Below are 15,896 nucleotides of genomic sequence, written 5' to 3' on the forward strand. Positions count from 1 at the left end.
AAAATGAGGGTGTCTGTACCTGACACTCTGCAGAGGACCCTTCCTTGCTCTTCCAGCTGCTGGTGGTGGCCGGGAATCTTGGCCTTCCTGGGCATGCAGCTGCGTCACTGCAGTCTCTGCGTGTGTCACAAGGCCTTCTCCAGGTGTTCTCTTTTTTGTTTGTTTGTTTGTTTGTTTTGAGACGGAGTCTGGCTCTGTCGCTCAGGCTGGAGTGCAATGGCGCGATCTCAGCTCACTGCAACCTCCGCCTCCTAGGTCCAAGTGATTCTCATGCCTCAGCCTCCAGAGTAGCTGGGATTACAGGCGCATACCAACATGCCCAGCTTATTTTTTCTGTTTTTAGCAGAGACGGGGTTTCACCATGTTGGCCAGGCTGGTCTGAAACTCCTGACCTTAGGTGATCCTCCTGCCTTGGCCTCCCAAAGTGCTGGGATTACAGGCGTGAGCCACCATGCCCAGCCGTGTTCTCTTAGAAGGACAGCAGTCAGATTAGATGAGGGCCCACACTAATGACCTCACTTTAACCTGATCACATCTGCAAAGACCCCATTTCCAAATAAGATCACATTCCCAGTCCTGGTGGGGACTTTCACATATCTTTTGCGGGGGACACAATTCAACCCCTAACATCATCTCTCCAGCCACAGCCAACCAACAAACCCACTCCCCAGACTCCCAGGCACCTGCTGTTCACCTCCCATTAATCCAGCCACCCACTCAGTCTTGCATCCACCCATCCACCAGCCCACACATCCCTGTTTCTCTATACATCTGTTCCCCCTTCTACTCACCCACTCCCATCCTCCCATCCATCTGCCCACCTTCCCATCTGTCCATCCATCCTCCATCCACAAAGTAATTTATGCCACAGACATTTATGGAGTCTTCTCCGGTACCAGGCACAGTGCTAGGAGCCCCAGAATGAATGGGGGGCATGAATCCTGTCCCTAGAAACTTCTCAGCGTGGTGGTGGATGGGTGGGAGGGACCAGTGCCAAGGCATTTCAAGAAGAAAGAAGCTTCCTTCCCACAAGGGTGACGGTGATGGGATGACCTGCCCATGGCCAGTCCTCTCTGGGTCATTCAGCTGAAATGGCATCCCTGGGCTGAGGGGCTCTCCAGGTCACCTCCCAGTAGGGCATCCTCTCTGGGGGTTATCCAGCCTCTGAGACAAGGAGCTGCCCCTGTGAGCGGCCCTGGGGAAACTGAGGCAGCACAGACCCGGCTGGGGCCTCAGCACAGACCCGGTTTCCTTCTCCCTCTCGCAGGCTCTACCGTGTACACTTGCATGCTCAACCACCGTGGGGGCACCGAGAGTGACCTGACTGTCAGCCGCCTGGCACCCAGCCACCAGGCCTCCCCGCTGGCCCCCGCCTTTGAAGGTATGGGATGCCTCTGTGCGGCCTGCTCTGTGGACTGGTGGTTGTGGACAGGGCATGATGGACGGGATGGGTTGCTGACGGCAGCTCTGTCATTAGCTGTTGTGCCCGCTGTGGTCAGAGCTGGGAGATTAGAGGTCTCGTTTCAGGCTAAATGGGGGCTTTGTTCAGGCGGCACTGCTGGAGCTCCAAGTACTCGGTGATTGCATCTCTGAACCTGTCCACACTGCTGTGGATCGGAGTGGCTGCAGCGTGGGCACGTTCAGCTTGGTTGCCCGGAACAGAGTGTGCCAATGCTAGGCTGTGCCTCCCACTCAGAGCAGTCAGCTCCTTTCTGCCACTGACATCCTTGCTGGGTTGACTTCTCAGGCCCATGTGACCCCCTAGTCTGGGGCTTGGATAGACCCTTAGAAGATGTCCGGCTCAGGGCCCACGCTGATGCCTGATTGCTTGCTGCAGTCCCTCCATGTCTGCTTGCATGCTGTCAGGGACGGGTAGTTCAGTACCCTCATCCCTTGTTTGCTCAGCCCCAACTGTTACACAGAGCCAGGACCCGCCTCCTGTCCCTTCGGCTCCTGGATCCTGTCCCTGGGTTCACACAGGAGCCATCTGATCTCTCGTCCTGTAACCCATCCCCACTAGGGATGAAGAAGCAGAGAGGGAAACATTCTCTAGGAAGGGGCATTGCTGCCTCTGGGACGGGAGCTGCACAGGGGAAGGTGCTGACTGTGCGGCTCTCTGTGCTGTCCCTGGGGCAGGGGCACAGTCAGTGGGGAGGGCTCAGCCCATTCAGAAAAGCTGGCATCTGCTGGTTCTTGACCTGACTCCGTGCTGCTGGCAAACGTAGTGGTTTCCTCACTGGGACTCGGTCAGTGTTGAGCCCCAGCTTGGGCACTGGGGAAGAGAGGCAAGGGGAGAAAGGGGCTCATTCACGATCAGCTCATAACCTGCACCTTCAGCAGCAGTCCTTGAGCACCGACTGTGTGTCAGGCTCGATTTGAGGCACGGAGGACCCAGCAGTGAACCAAACACAGAAGGTTCTGGCCCATGTGGAGTTTGTATCTCTGGTGGGAGGATTAAAAAAATAAAATAAGTGGAAGGTGTAGGATGTTAGATGGGTCAAGAGGAAAAATGAAGACCGGAGGGGGTGGGATATTGGGGGCCAGGGTGGGAAGACAGCATGCCTCACTGCCCAGGGGGTCTTCGAGGCTGGGGGCTGGCAGGGGCTCCTGGGCCTCTGCGGTTCTGCCGAAAGCAGGGAGTAGTGAGGTGAGCTCTGCAGTCTCGAGGCTGGTGGCGGAGATGAGGCTGCGAGCATGAGTGAGGGGTCCTATGGGGTGTGCAGAGCTCGCCCACCCCTTCCTTCCTGCCGTTGGTGACATGGAGGCTGAGAGAGCCATGGGCTGAGCCAGAGCGCCTGTGCTTCATGGATCCAGGAGCTCATTCCTTCACTCGTTCCCTCAACAGTCATTGTGGAGCCTGTACTGTGCGGCAGCGCCAGGGCAGCCAGAGTCGGGAGGAGTTGAAGGAGGCCGGTGGCGCTTCAGGGACCCCACAGTGGGCTGTATGTCCGGATGGGGGCAGGAAGGGCCCCGTAACACCTGGAGGGGGACATGCAAGGGGATGGGAAAGAGTGAGGTGTTAGGGAAGGCCATGTGAAGCTGCTGAGCCGGGATGAGCAAGGCTTCCTGGAGGGGATGGCCGGCCTGAGCTTGGAAGAATGGGTAGGAGCTGCTGACTACAAGGGTGTAGAAGTGACAACCAGTGTGACCTGCCCATCGCTGGTCCTCTCTGGGTCATTCAGCTGAAATGGCATCTCTGAGCTGAGAGGAGTGATGCCTGTAAGGAGCTGGGCATCAGCCCCCAGTAGAGGGGCGGCCCAGGCACAGCCCATAGCTGCAGACTTAGTGAGTCTAACTAGGGAGACAGTAGAGGGGCCAAAATGAGGACACAGGTCACCAAAAATCCTGGCCAGGTCCTGCCACTGCCTGGCTCAGTGATCTGCCTCCATGAGCCTCAGTTTCCCCCATCTGTGAAATGGAGTGAGGAAGACGTGCCTCCCGGAGCTGCAATGGAGAATTGCGTCAGAGTCTGGGGGTGCTGAGAGGGCGGGGGAGCAGCCTCCCTGAACCTCAGTTTCCCTGGCTGGGGAATGAGGACCTTGCTCGTCCCCCCTCATAAGTGGAAGCTGTCAGGAAAGTGCTTTCAACACTGAGCCATCTCCCAGTGGTGCACAATTAGCTTTCCAGAGGATTCTGGTGGATTCCTAGAGCTGAGGGCTGGGGATCGGCGGTGCTGGTTGCTGGGAAAGTTTGCACTTGGTGGGTGTGGAGTTAGTGCAGTGGGTCACATCCCCCAGGGCTCTGCGGGTCCTGGGGACACCACTCAACAGGAGAAAACCACCATGTGGGCTTTGCTTTACTTTCAGCCTTCAAAACTGCACTGTTTGAGTTATGAATATGCATGGGCATTAAATATGCACGTATTGAATACGTGTGCTACCTACCCATGCTACATCAGATCACCACGAAGCCAAGAGAATGTGATGATTTACACAATGTGATCAAGGTGGCGTACAAAGCAGCTGTCAATCTTAAAAGTAATTTTAAATGATCCTTATTGATCTTTTTGTAAGATTACAGAAGGATGCATGCTCCTGGGAACCATTCCAATGATACTGAAAAGCACAAAATCAGCTGCACAGCCCACAGCTCCCCTGACACCCAGTGCCAATGGCGAAGTCCCCGGCCACCCTGCCTTCTCACTGCTGTCTGTCATGTCAGCTTTGCAGGCCAGGCCTGGACCTGGGCTGACTGACCTCTGGCCTCAGGACTGGCATCTTGTTTTCAGGGAAGTTGATCATGGATAGTCAGGGCCACAGGAGGCCAGTCCCATCAGCTGCCATCTCCCTGGGTACCAATTGGCCTCAGTAGCTCCCATGCCCTCCTGGGAGAGGCCTGGGATGGCTGCAGACTGGTGGGGCCACCCAGGAGCCAGGGGCCTGAGAGTGGCTGTGTGTGTGTGTGTGTGTGTGTGTGTGTGTGTATTGGGGGAGGTGAGGTGGGGTGTCTGTCTGGCATAGAGCTGAGGATGCTGTCCAGAAACGGCCCCAGTCCAGGTGTCGGGGAACCCCTTGAGGACTGGCTTGTCTCTTTGCCTTCATTGTCTGTTGTGCTTATGGTGTCAAGAGGAGGAAGGGAGGGAGCAGCCTGGCTGGGGCCTGCCTGGGGCCCTGAGAGGTCTCTCGTCCAAGGGGTGCTTCCAATAGCCCTGTGGGGCCAGATGTTGTGGGTCTGCGCCTTTTACAGATGAGGAAATGGGGGCTCAGAGAGGTGAGAAGCGAGGTCAGTGAGCCTGCATCTGGGCCAGGCTGGCCTAGGCCTGTGTGTTCCCAAGACACCATCCTCCCAGGGTAGGGGCATCCCTTTGAGGTGTCTGCAGAGGGGTAGGTGGTAGGGGTTGAGAAGCAGGTCCTTCTCCTAACCCCCATGGCTCAGAGGATACTCTGCAGGGCATGGCCCTGGGGGACTGAGGGAGGGACAGATACAGTCCCTGGGCACTGTGAAGGTGCAGGCCCCTAAGAGGGCATCTGTTTTCTCAGCCGGGAGACCCTTGGGCCACCCTCTCTGTCTCCACCTCCCAGGCCCTGAAATCCTGCTCTAAGTCCAGGTGCCTCTCTTCCAGGGGACGGTTACTACCTGGCTGTAGGCGGGGCCGTGGCCCAGCACAACTGGTCCCACATCACCACCGTGCTGCAGGACCAGAAGTTCCAGTGCCAGCTCATCGACAGCTCCGAGGACCTGGGCATGATCAGCATCCAGGGCCCAGCCAGGTGAGAGAGGACTGGGAGCCTGCCCCTGGGTGCACCTGCTGCCTGGACCCAGGTCCTCCAACGGGCCCTTGGGCAGAACAGCTTGTCCAGAATGGGCCATTCTGAATAGTTAAGCGCTCTGGTAAACCAGAGATGCCATTCTGAATAAATATCTTCAAAGCACTGGAACGCAGATAAGCCAGTAACACGAGTCAGACTGAAATTTACAGCTGTTCAGTCACTGAGGACCCCAGGATCCCAGAGGGGAGGGCAGTGTCTGTGTCACCAGTGCAGTCTAGGAATTACCGTCCACCATCCCAAAGTGGGCAGAACCAGGCCAGGGTTCGCCCTGCTACCTGGTAATTTCTGTACGCCACCTTGATCACATGGGCAGAATAATATCCTACACCGAGGGGTCCCTGGCTCCTCCGGAAACACCCCCCATGACAAGGTCTCCGCATGGCTTATCCATGCGTGCATACCTTCTATAAACACCTGCCAGGCTGTGTTCCCCACCCATGAAAAACCAGGACCGGGGAAGACCCTCGGCTGCTGGCTCATGCACACAGCCACAGAAAAGTCTTGGGCAAAAGGACGGCTGAGCAGGTGTGCACCTTGGAAAGACCCCTCTGACTGTGCTTCGAGGGCTGGGAGAAGGGAATAGGGGTGGGGGACAGAGAGGAAGGGCATCATGTTAGCAGCCACCAGTGGAGCACCTGTGACTTGCCAAGCCTGAGACAACATCTCCCATCCCCATAGTAGCCTTTTGAGGTGGTCATAATTGTTCTTACTTTTACTGATGCAGAAACTGAGAAACAGAGAGGTAGAGACATTTGCCCAAGGTCACACAGCTGGTCAGTGCCGGGGCTGATGGGGATGCATCCCCCTTGTGCTCAGAAGCCTGCACACACTCACTGCCACCCTTTTTCAAGAGTTAAAAATCCTCTGTGAGAAAACAGCCTAGTCTAGGCCTTCCAATGGTGACACCCCCACCCAGGCTAAGGGGCCAGGACACTCATCTCAGTGTGCTTCCTGCCGCCACATCTGCCTCGGGGCTGGACAGGGTGGCTCTGCTGGACTGGGCAGGAGGAAGAGGCATGAGATGAGGCCACTGCTTCTGGGGACATGGAGGGTATCAAAGGGGTGATCTATCTCTGGAAAATGATGGGGGCAGCTTCGGGGAGAGGAGAGGAGAGGAGGAGAGGCGGGGAGGGGTGGGGGGAGATGCATCTCCAGCCTGAAGGTCGCCGAGGTGAGCACTTGACGTAGCAGGGCTGTGTCCCGGTGATATCCTGTCAGCCTGGGATTCTGCCGAGACCTCTGGCTGGAGTGCCCAGACCCTGCCATGGGGTCCGTTTTCCCTGGCACCCCACGCTGAGTCCTGGGCCAGTTGCTCCCCTCTCGGGCTGCAAGAGACTGAGTTGTTGCTGTCTGTCCAAGCATACGCTTGGCGCAGAGGTGCTTGGTGCTCAGAGGCGCACGGTAGACGTGTGCTTGCTGATGAAGGGATAGAATCGGAGAGGGTCGAGTGCTTTAACATTAACTGGCTTCTGCCAAGTGTTTGACTTGAGGCTGCTCATAGAAACCAACATGCATTAAGGAGACATCTGGGCAGAACCCTGCAGGAAACAAGTGACCCAGCCTTGGTGTTCTGGGGGAACTGCTCCCGGCAGTGGCAACAGCAGGTGCAAAGGCCCTGTGGCAGGCAAGTGCGTATGTCTGAGGCACGCATTGAGGCTGGGGTGGAGCAGGCCAGGAGCTGGGCTCAGAGGGCAGCAGGGTGAGATACTGGAGGCCCAGCGGCTGCTCCTCTGAGGGAGGGGTGCTGAGCAGAGGAGGAACATGGTTGGGCTTGGGCTTTGGTTGGGAGGGGTGTCTCTGCTATTGGGCCAGTGGGCAGGGGGCCAGCAGGCCTGTGAGGAGCCTCAGGCCAGGCGAGGCAGGGATGTCCAGGAGGGAGTGATGAGCTGAGTCCACACGGCTCACGGGCGAGGGTTTGGCGTTGTGGTGATTTCCACGGACTGGGCAAGGCTCATAGCACCCGACAATGGATGGGGTGTGCTGAGAGGGTCAGGGGGAGGGAAGGGGACAGAGACAGCTTCCACATGCATGATGAAGAGTGGAGGGTGCCGGCCACAGCGACAGAGAAAGAGACTGGGATGCGGTGGAATCATGCAGGCCCCAGCCTGGCTCACAGGCAGCTGCGATGCTATGTGCTTTTCATTTCTCACCTGGGTGACCCCAACCTCCGCATCTCTGAGGTAGAGGGAGGGGTGTCAAGTCCTGGTCCTTGGAATCCTCTGGCTTCATTGCCACGCCAACCTTGGACAAGCAGTGGGGATATTTTTAGTGTGGGGGAGGCAGGTGGGCTGTGGAGGGAGGAGGTGGCAGATGGACAGATCAAGGTGCGGCCCGGGGGTGGCCGGTGCACCCAGCCTCATTATAAGCTGCTCCAGGCGGCGGCGGGGGAGGCAGCCAGGGCGGGAAGAGGAGCTCACTGCCTCCTGGTAATTTCTTAACTTTCTCCTCCAAAATGTCCTCTGTCTTTCAAAAATAACCCAAAGTTTCTTAGATGAATAATAATACTGGTGCTGCTGATGAAGGCTGCACTTTCGGAATTGTTATTCAGAACATGCTCAGCACACCTACTGGACCATGGCGCAGGGGCTGTGTGAGCTGCTGCCCCATGGAACTTTCTAGAAATGTTCCATAACTGAGTGGTCCAGCACACAGCCACTAAGCCCTGTGTGGCTACGGAGCCTTTGAAATGTGGCTAGTGGGACTGCATTTTTAATACTAGGGAATGTAAACTCAAATAGCCTCATGTGCTGGTGGAGGCTGGGCTCGGTGGCTCATGCCTGCAACCCCAGCACTTTGGGAGGCGGAGGTGGTAAGATCACTTGAGTCCAAGAGTTTGAGACCAGCCTGAGCAACATAGCGAGATCCTATCTCTAAAAAAACAAAAAAAAATTTTTTTTCAATTAGCTCAGCATGGTGATGCACACCTGTAGTCGCAGCTACTTGGGAGCCCAAGGCCGGAGGATCGCTTGAGCCCAGGAGGTCAAGGCTGCAGCGAGCTGTGATTGTACCACTGCAAGCCAGCCTGGGTGACAGGGTGACCTTGTCTCAAGCCAAAATGAAACAAAACAAACCAAAACCAATATCCTGGCGTGGCTGGGAGAGACGGTGTCGTGCAGCCCAGAACCGGCCATCGCTGTGGTCATGGTTAACACCAGGGGCTCTGCGTGTGCTTTCTTGCTGGCTCCTCACAATGGCCCATGGTAAGTACAGGGCCTGGGACTAGAACTGGGGCCTCTGACTGGGACGCTCGTGGACCCCTGGAGCTGGACTTCCCCTGAGGTTGCTGAGCCCACAGCCTGGGTCAGAGCCCTTCAAAACCTTGGAGCAAGTGGCAGCTCCAGGCTTCTGCCCCAGGGTCCCTTCCGTGTGGCTGCTTCTCAAGGCTGCAGAGCATGTGCTGGTCAGGTCTGAGGTGCTGGTGTCACTCTCCAGGGCTTGGCACCACGTGAGTGCTGAGTGGTTACATAAGGGTCTTGGCCAACTGTACCACAGCTGAGTACCTCAGGCTGACGTGGGTGGCGGCTCCCAGCACTGTGACGATTGGGATTAGGGTCAGCAGTACTTCTGGGCAGCCCACCCTGCAGCCTCAACACCTGCTGGGACCCCAGAGGGACAGAAGTGGGGGGGGTGTCTCCTAGCAATGGGGGCCTCACCCTGCTGTGTCAAGCCAGGGCGTTCACAGTAGTCCTATTGACTGAGAGCCTTCTCTGTGCCAGGCACATTGGGATGGGGAATGCTGTTGCCACGGAGCTCCTGGGGGTGGATGCATTGGGGGTGGGTACAACCAATGTGCGAGACACCCTGGCAGGAGACTGTGGGATCTTGGACAACGAGTACCTGCCCAAGACCTAGGGAGTCAGGGAGGGCTTCCTGGAGGAGGTGACAGCTGAGCCAAGAGCTGAAGGATGACAAAGGGTTAAGTGGTGACAGGGGAAGGGGTGAGAATGCGGAAGGGCACAAGAAGGCTAGACCTGGAGGTGGGCACGGTGCCCAGGAGGTGAGGGCTTCCTTGGAGACCATGGGTGTTGGTTCCAGTGAGGTCTCTGGTACTTGGGCAAGTGTGAGAGTAGATGCGGTGCTGGGTACCACAGAGCGGGGAAAGTGGGGAGCGAAGCCCCGCCCTTGCAGAGCTTATAAACCAGGGGTGGACCCAGCAAGTCTGTGCCAACTGTCGAGTATGAACTGAGTGTCCACTGCTCAGGAACATTCCCGGGCCCTGTGGCACTGTGGCACTCGGGTGCGGCCCTGCCCTCAGTCGGTGACAGTCCCCTAGGAGGTTGAAATGGCTCTTAGCACCTGCTGGGTGCTAAGCCCAGCTCTCTACCTCCTCCAAGTCTCCAGCCTCAGCGTCTCACACCCACGTCAGGCAGAGGACTTTGGGGCCGAGGTGCCCGGTTGGATGGTTAGGTCAGGGAACAGAGCGGGGTGATGTCTGGGAAGAGCACTTTCTGCAGGGGGCTGGGAGGAGGTCGGAATCTGCTCCAATCTGGCTCTGCCTTGGGCAAGTTACTGTACTCTTCTGTACAGCACTGAGGCCACCATAGCCAGCTCCTCTCTTGGGCCGTGGCTACGAAGCAGCAGCTGAGGCCCCTCTGGCCTCTGAAGAGTTGGAAACCTGGAGGGGCCTGGGGATGTGGATTGTGGACCTGGCCCAGATGCTCTGTTCCTCCTGGCCTGTGGGCTTCAAGGGCATTCTGTGGTTAGATAACCACTCTGGCCTCAGTTCCCCATCTAAGAATCACGAGTCCCGTTAGAGCTGTCTCCAAGTCTGGCCTCCTTCAGGGGTCCTGCTAGCCCTAGCGTTACCCTGCTGGAAGGTGGCTGTCTTATGTATATTTGGAACGTACATCTGTCTTGGTATATTTTTATTAATCCATGTTTATTGTCATCTGTCTCATGAGGACAGGGACTTGTCCCACTCATGGCAGGTCCCCGGGGCCTTTCCTGCCCAGGCCTCACCCGTGAGCACTTGCTGACTGAGCGACTTTGCTTTTGCCTGCAGCCGAGCCATTCTGCAAGAGGTGCTGGACGCAGACCTGAGCAACGAGGCCTTCCCATTCTCCACCCACAAGCTGCTGAGAGCCGCAGGGCACCTGGTAGGTTCCAGCTGGCCACGTCCTCTGGGTTGTGGGTGGCAGCATGGTGTGAGGGGCGCGCCGGGGGATCTGGGGGCCAGGGGCTCTTGGGCAGGTTCCTTTGCCTCTCTGGGCCTCGGTCCCCAACTGTGAAGGGGGGACAGTGGGACCAGGCAGCCCTCCTACAGGCTGTTGAGAGCTTGGAGAGGTCATGGGGATCAAAGTCACAGCGTCTTCCATCTCTCCCCAGTGCCTGGTGCATGCCAGGGACTCAGTCCCAGGGAAGGTGGCCTTGGCCTCACCGCCTGCATCGCCACCTATTGTATCCCCTGAAAGGCACGAGGCAGCCCTCCTGAGGCCGAGTGACCTCCTGGAAACAGGAGGGCTGAGCTCTGCTGAGCAGTAGCCAGCTCCAGAGATCTCCATGTGGCCGCCTCCCAGCTGCCATTGTGGGTGTGGGAGGAGGGGCTGCTGGGGTAGGAGCACAGCCAGTCCCCAAACAGCACCCCACACGTCCCCCGCCAGCTCTAGAAAGCCTCTATCCTGGGGGCCAGGGCCCTTCCCTTCTGAGATAGTGGTGGTGTCCGGAGCCAGCACTCCATGGGACCCGGCCCCAGGCAGGAGGCTCCCTCAGAGACCAGGATCGGGGCCCAGCTTCTAGTTCTGGGCCAGCGCGTCCCTCTTCTGGGCTTTGTTTCCTTGTTGGAAAACAGGCGTCTTGGCATCTGCTTTGACTTCTCGAGGCTGAGATGAGGATGGTAAATACAGCAGCCCCTGTTTGCTGAGGGCTTCCTGTGTGCCAAACACTGTTCCGAGAACATTACAGCACACTTCCCCATGTAATCCTCACCGCAGCATGGGCAGCTCTGTTACAGGGTCTCCCAACCTCAGCACTACTGACGTTTTGGAGCAGATCCTCTCTGCTGTGAGGGCCCTCCTGTGTGACACAGGTGTGTGGCAGCCTCCCTGGCTGACAGCCACAAGTGTGTTCAGACATGGCCAAGGGTCTGCTGGGGGCAGGATCGCCCATTGAGAACCTCGGTGCATGACCACCCTGCTTGTTTGCAGGGGTGTAAGCCATCTAGTGGCAGCGGGGGCCGGGCCTCCAGAGCCCTCCAGCACTCATGCTGGAGGAGATGTCGCCCTGTATGACGGATGTTAGCCAGATGGAGCTCAGAGAGGCTGCTCAGGGCCACCCGGCTGAAGAAACCCAAAAAGCCCCCGATATGTGTCAGTGACACGGATGTGGCCTTCAGGAGGGGGTGGGCGGGTGCCCAGCCGCATTTGGAGGCAGCTCCCTGTCTCTCCTTCCTGTATGTTTGTCTGGGGTTTGGTTGGGGAAAATGCTAAGGAAGGTTGGGGAGGAGTGAGGTCCTGGCCTGCAGAGGGACTGGAGGTCCTGGGGGACAAATCTGGGTTCTGTTAGCATATAAACAACGTGGCGATGACTGTCGGGGAGGAGGCGGCTCTGCTGTCACCTCTGCTCTCCAGAGGCTGCACAGGGGCAGGAAGCAGGGCCGGCTGTGTCTAGCTTGCTTCCTGCCTCTGTGGTGCAAAGCTGCCTGCTGGGACCAGAGAGGGTGGGCACTCGGAGAGAGCAGCACAGCTGGATCCAGGCCACATGGCCTTCAGACGGCCCGACTCCAGCTCCGGCAGGCTGGCCATGGGGTCCACGCAGCATCCAGCTTTGTCTGCAGCTGGGCTGTGGTTTGCAGAAGGGGAGGGGGGCTGCGGGTTCTCCCACCTTGCTGAGGCTTGGCGTAGGTGCTGCCTCTGACTGGTTTGGCTACAGGAGGGGGAGACAACCAGGTGGGAACACGTCCCCTCCCATTTGAGGCCCAGCAGCCTCGCCCCCGCCCGCACGGCCCCTCCAGCAAAGCTGCTGGGACTTGTTCTCAGACAGGCGGCTCCAGCTGCCTCCCCTCCCCTGGGGCTGGCCCTTTCCCGGCCTTGGCAGCCTCCCCAAGCCTAGGCAGTGGCTGCCTGGGTCAGCCTCCGCCTGTGTGGCCTAGGAGCCAGGCCAGGCCAGGTGCTCGCTGAGCTGACACAAAGGCTGTGCTTCCAGGATGACGTCCCCCAGAGGAACAGGCCAGGCCAAACACAGCGTTGGGGGTGCAGGGGGTGCAGGGGCCGCCTCTCCCCACAGTCTCCTTCTCACTGGTGTAAAATCACTGGTGTTATAAAAAGCACGTCACGGCTGCGTAAAATACTGCTCATTGCTTGGTTTCCAGCCATCACTGTGCATGGGGTTCAGCACAGGGGCTGAGTGCAGACCTTGCTTCTAGCAAGCCCACTTTGGGCACGACCCTTGCCCCCTCAGAACAAGGACGCTGGGTCTGTGGGCAGGTCTCATGAGCTGAGGCACGAAGCTTGTCTGGCTGGGACATGGTGGTCAGCAGCATCTCAGAGGACTGTTGGGGACATTCATAGCCTGCCAACGAGTTAGCGAAAACCCCTCTAATCCCATCCCCAGAGAAACTACGGTTGACAGTTGAGTGTGTTGCCCGCCATCTTCTTTCCGTCATCTGTGACTATCTGTGGATTTTAAAATGTAATCAGGGTATCCCATGCAGTCTGTACACACTGCTTTATTCTCCGAATGTTGTGACTGTTCTCCTGTTCCTTTGAACGTTCCCCGAGAACCACTTGGAACGCCCTCAGCTGCGTCGCCAGTGTCCTGGGCATGCATTTCACACCGGGTCCACCTCTTTGCTTTGGAAGTGGCCCCGGAAGGAACTTCCCTTGAACACTGTCCTCCCAGTAGACGCTGACTATTGGTCTGAGAGAGGGTAGAGCTGGGCCCACCAGGTCGGAGGTGTGTGCGGTTCATGGTCCCGGGTCACTCTGTGGTGTGTTCTTCCCTGTCCTTCGGTATTTCTGCGCCCCTCGCTTGCCCAGTGCTACCCTAGGTCTCAGGCGGAGTGGGAGAGAAGCACAATGCTTTCTAGGCTGGGGTCCCTGCCTGTGGGATGGGTGGGAGGGGAAACACAGGGAAGGTGGGATATGAGCGTCAGCTGGCGTGCGCGATCGTGGGGACACAGGAAACAGGCGGTGGGGAGGTGCTGCACGCATAAGGAGGCCCAGCTGCCGGGAAACATGCTGCGCACCGGCCGTGGCAGCTATCCATGGCGTACCTCCCAGCACCGTCAGCTCACGTTGGGCCACTTGGGACTCTCAGTCAAGCACTATGTTTTACTAAACTTAAGGATCCGTTCCCAGTGCTGTGCTGCTTTCTCGCCCTCTCCCTCACCGGTGCTCGAGGGACTCTGGAGTGAACTCTGGACATGCTGCCTGGGAGCCTGCTGGGTGCCGGACTGGGGTCCCAGGATGGAAGATGTGGCTCCTGCCCTCGATGGGCTCAGACCCCGAGTGAGGTTGGGGCCCAGGAAGGGACCTGCAGCCACAGCCCAGCCTGTACTGGAGAGAGGTCCTAGGCAGGGTGAGAGGTGACCCCAGGCCAACTGGTTCTCATGGAACCGAGAGTCCCACAAAGATGGCCACAGAGAACTGAGTGTTGGCAAGAAACAGACAGGGTGGGGCAAGGCCCCGAGTGTCTCAACCTCTCGGCTGGGAACAAAGTGTGTCCTGTGTTGGGGGGCTCTGCCCTGGGACTGACCCCAGGGGCCTGTAGACGAGCCGGAGCCCACATCAGCTGCCCCTGCTCCACCCACTACCCACCAGCATTCTCCCTGTCCCTGCGGGCCCCATCCCGACACCTCCCAGCCCCTGTGGCAGGACCAGGGCAGCAGATGTCCCGGTGCTGAGGGCAGGCTTCCATCCCCCCACAGCCCCAGCCAGGAACTCATCCCTGCCGACAGCCAGTGCCCCAGGGCCATACTCCTTAGGAAGACAGACGACCTTAGCGCACACAGATTTACTGTCACCTGGGCTGAGTGGCCGGCTCTGCAGGGTCATTCCCATGCTCATGTTCTTGGAGTCCATGGGGTCCGTCGGGGACGGGCTGGGGGTAACTGGGGCTAACCGTCTTCACCTAGAGACCCTGATGCCCAGCACTGAGTGCAGCCCCACTGGCTTCTCGTCCCTCTCCCTCCTTGTCCTCCCGGCGGCTCTCTGGAGTGGCCAGTGTGGGCCTGGCAGCCAGGTCTGCGTGTGTCTGGAGGACGACTGTGGCCCTCAGGGGCTTGGAGCTGCTGGGTGGCCGGTGGGTCCAGATCTCGTGAGATGAAGCCGGAGACTCGAGGAGTGTGTGGAGGACAGAGCGGCCAGAGATCCTGTCCTCAGCGACCTCTGCCTTCTCTTGAGGGCCCTGGGGAGGTGTGGGCCAGGAGAGCAGAGGTTTTGGGCCCTTAGTGTCAATGTTACACTTTTTGCTGACCTGGGAGGCTGTCCCTCAAAGTGGCCAGGGCCACGCACTCCCAGGTGGCCCCAGCCTGGGACACAGTGCCCTCCCCACTTCCTGGCCAGCAAGACGGGTGGGGATACAGCCACTGGCCACGGCCAGTTCCCCCTGTAGGGGGGCCTCACAGGCAGGTGGGAGATGGGAGTTGAGTCAGCCACAGACACTGGGGGGTTTGAGACCAAAGCGTCCATGTTACCCAAGGCTCAGTAGAGCTCAGGCCAGAAGCCTGGCTTCCCATCCTGCCCCGTCCTTCTGCGGGAGTCCTCTCTGGGCCTCAGTGTCCCCACCTGTAGCACGAAGTCTAGCACAATGTCTAAAATTCTTTCCGGGCTTTTCCATAAGTCTGTCCAGACACTCTGGATTCTCTGAATCCAGGGAGAATTTCATATTCTCCTAAATAATATCTTGTGCTGGCTTAAAAATGTGTTGATGACATATCCCTCAACGTGAAGAAACGTTGGGCTGGAGCGTGGGCCTGAGCCAAGTATTTATAGGCGATCAGTTGGGTTCCAGCCAACCAGATGCAGGCGAGGAATGTGTGTGCCTGCGCAGTCGGCGGAACCTCTGGGTTGAAAGCAGATGCAAGGGCTGATGAGGACAAAGGCCAGAGCTGCAGACTCGGGCCCCGGGTGCGAGAGCGGGCGCCTGCCGCTGCCCAAAGATCTCCTCACCACCAGACGAATTGGGCGCGATTCCCAGCTAAGCACTGCTGCTGTTGTGCAGTGATTCTTCTCTGAGAGGCTGGGATCTGACCCAGGCTGCCACGATCCCTGGACTGCTAGAGGAAGAAGCAGGGTGGGGAGAAGTTATCGTCCGCTCAGCAGCCAGCAGACCAGCTGTCCTTGCTCCCCAGATATCTGCCTCGAGGCCAGCAAGGTTCCCCGTGGGTCAGTGCTCTCCCGGCGTGTCTCCCAGAGCTCCGCTCGGCCAGACACGGTGTTCCCAGAGCCCCTGCCGAGGACAGGCCCCGCTGCAAAGCAGCAGCTGGGCTGGGAGCGCTCCGTGGGGCACGGCGATAAAGTGATTTTCTCTGAAAATTAATTTCAACTCAAAAGGAAATTGAATCTCTTTTCCTGACAGTGAGAAGTCCTAGTTGCGGCACTGTTAGGATTTGATTAGTTCAGGATGGAGCAGTTGTGCACCCACACACATTAGATAACCATGACATGCCAGTCAGAGACCAGCTGAGTT

At 58.2% G+C, this 15,896-nt stretch overlaps 1 protein-coding gene across 2 annotated transcripts in view; it reads left to right on the forward strand.

The window, feature by feature from the left end:
- The window catches only part of SARDH (sarcosine dehydrogenase), a 71,887-nt gene that overhangs the window by 41,031 nt on the left and 14,960 nt on the right, over positions 1 to 15,896 (forward strand). For both annotated transcript variants that reach the window (XM_055270459.2, XM_063636780.1), the window contains 3 exons: positions 1,268 to 1,381; positions 5,063 to 5,210; positions 10,273 to 10,366. In XM_055270459.2, the coding sequence (XP_055126434.1) occupies positions 1,268 to 1,381; positions 5,063 to 5,210; positions 10,273 to 10,366 (356 nt within the window). The remainder of the gene's footprint in view (positions 1 to 1,267; positions 1,382 to 5,062; positions 5,211 to 10,272; positions 10,367 to 15,896) is intronic.

The sequence above is a fragment of the Symphalangus syndactylus genome, chromosome 3 (genome assembly GCF_028878055.3).
Source record: "Symphalangus syndactylus isolate Jambi chromosome 3, NHGRI_mSymSyn1-v2.1_pri, whole genome shotgun sequence".
NCBI classification, from domain to species: domain Eukaryota; kingdom Metazoa; phylum Chordata; class Mammalia; order Primates; family Hylobatidae; genus Symphalangus; species Symphalangus syndactylus.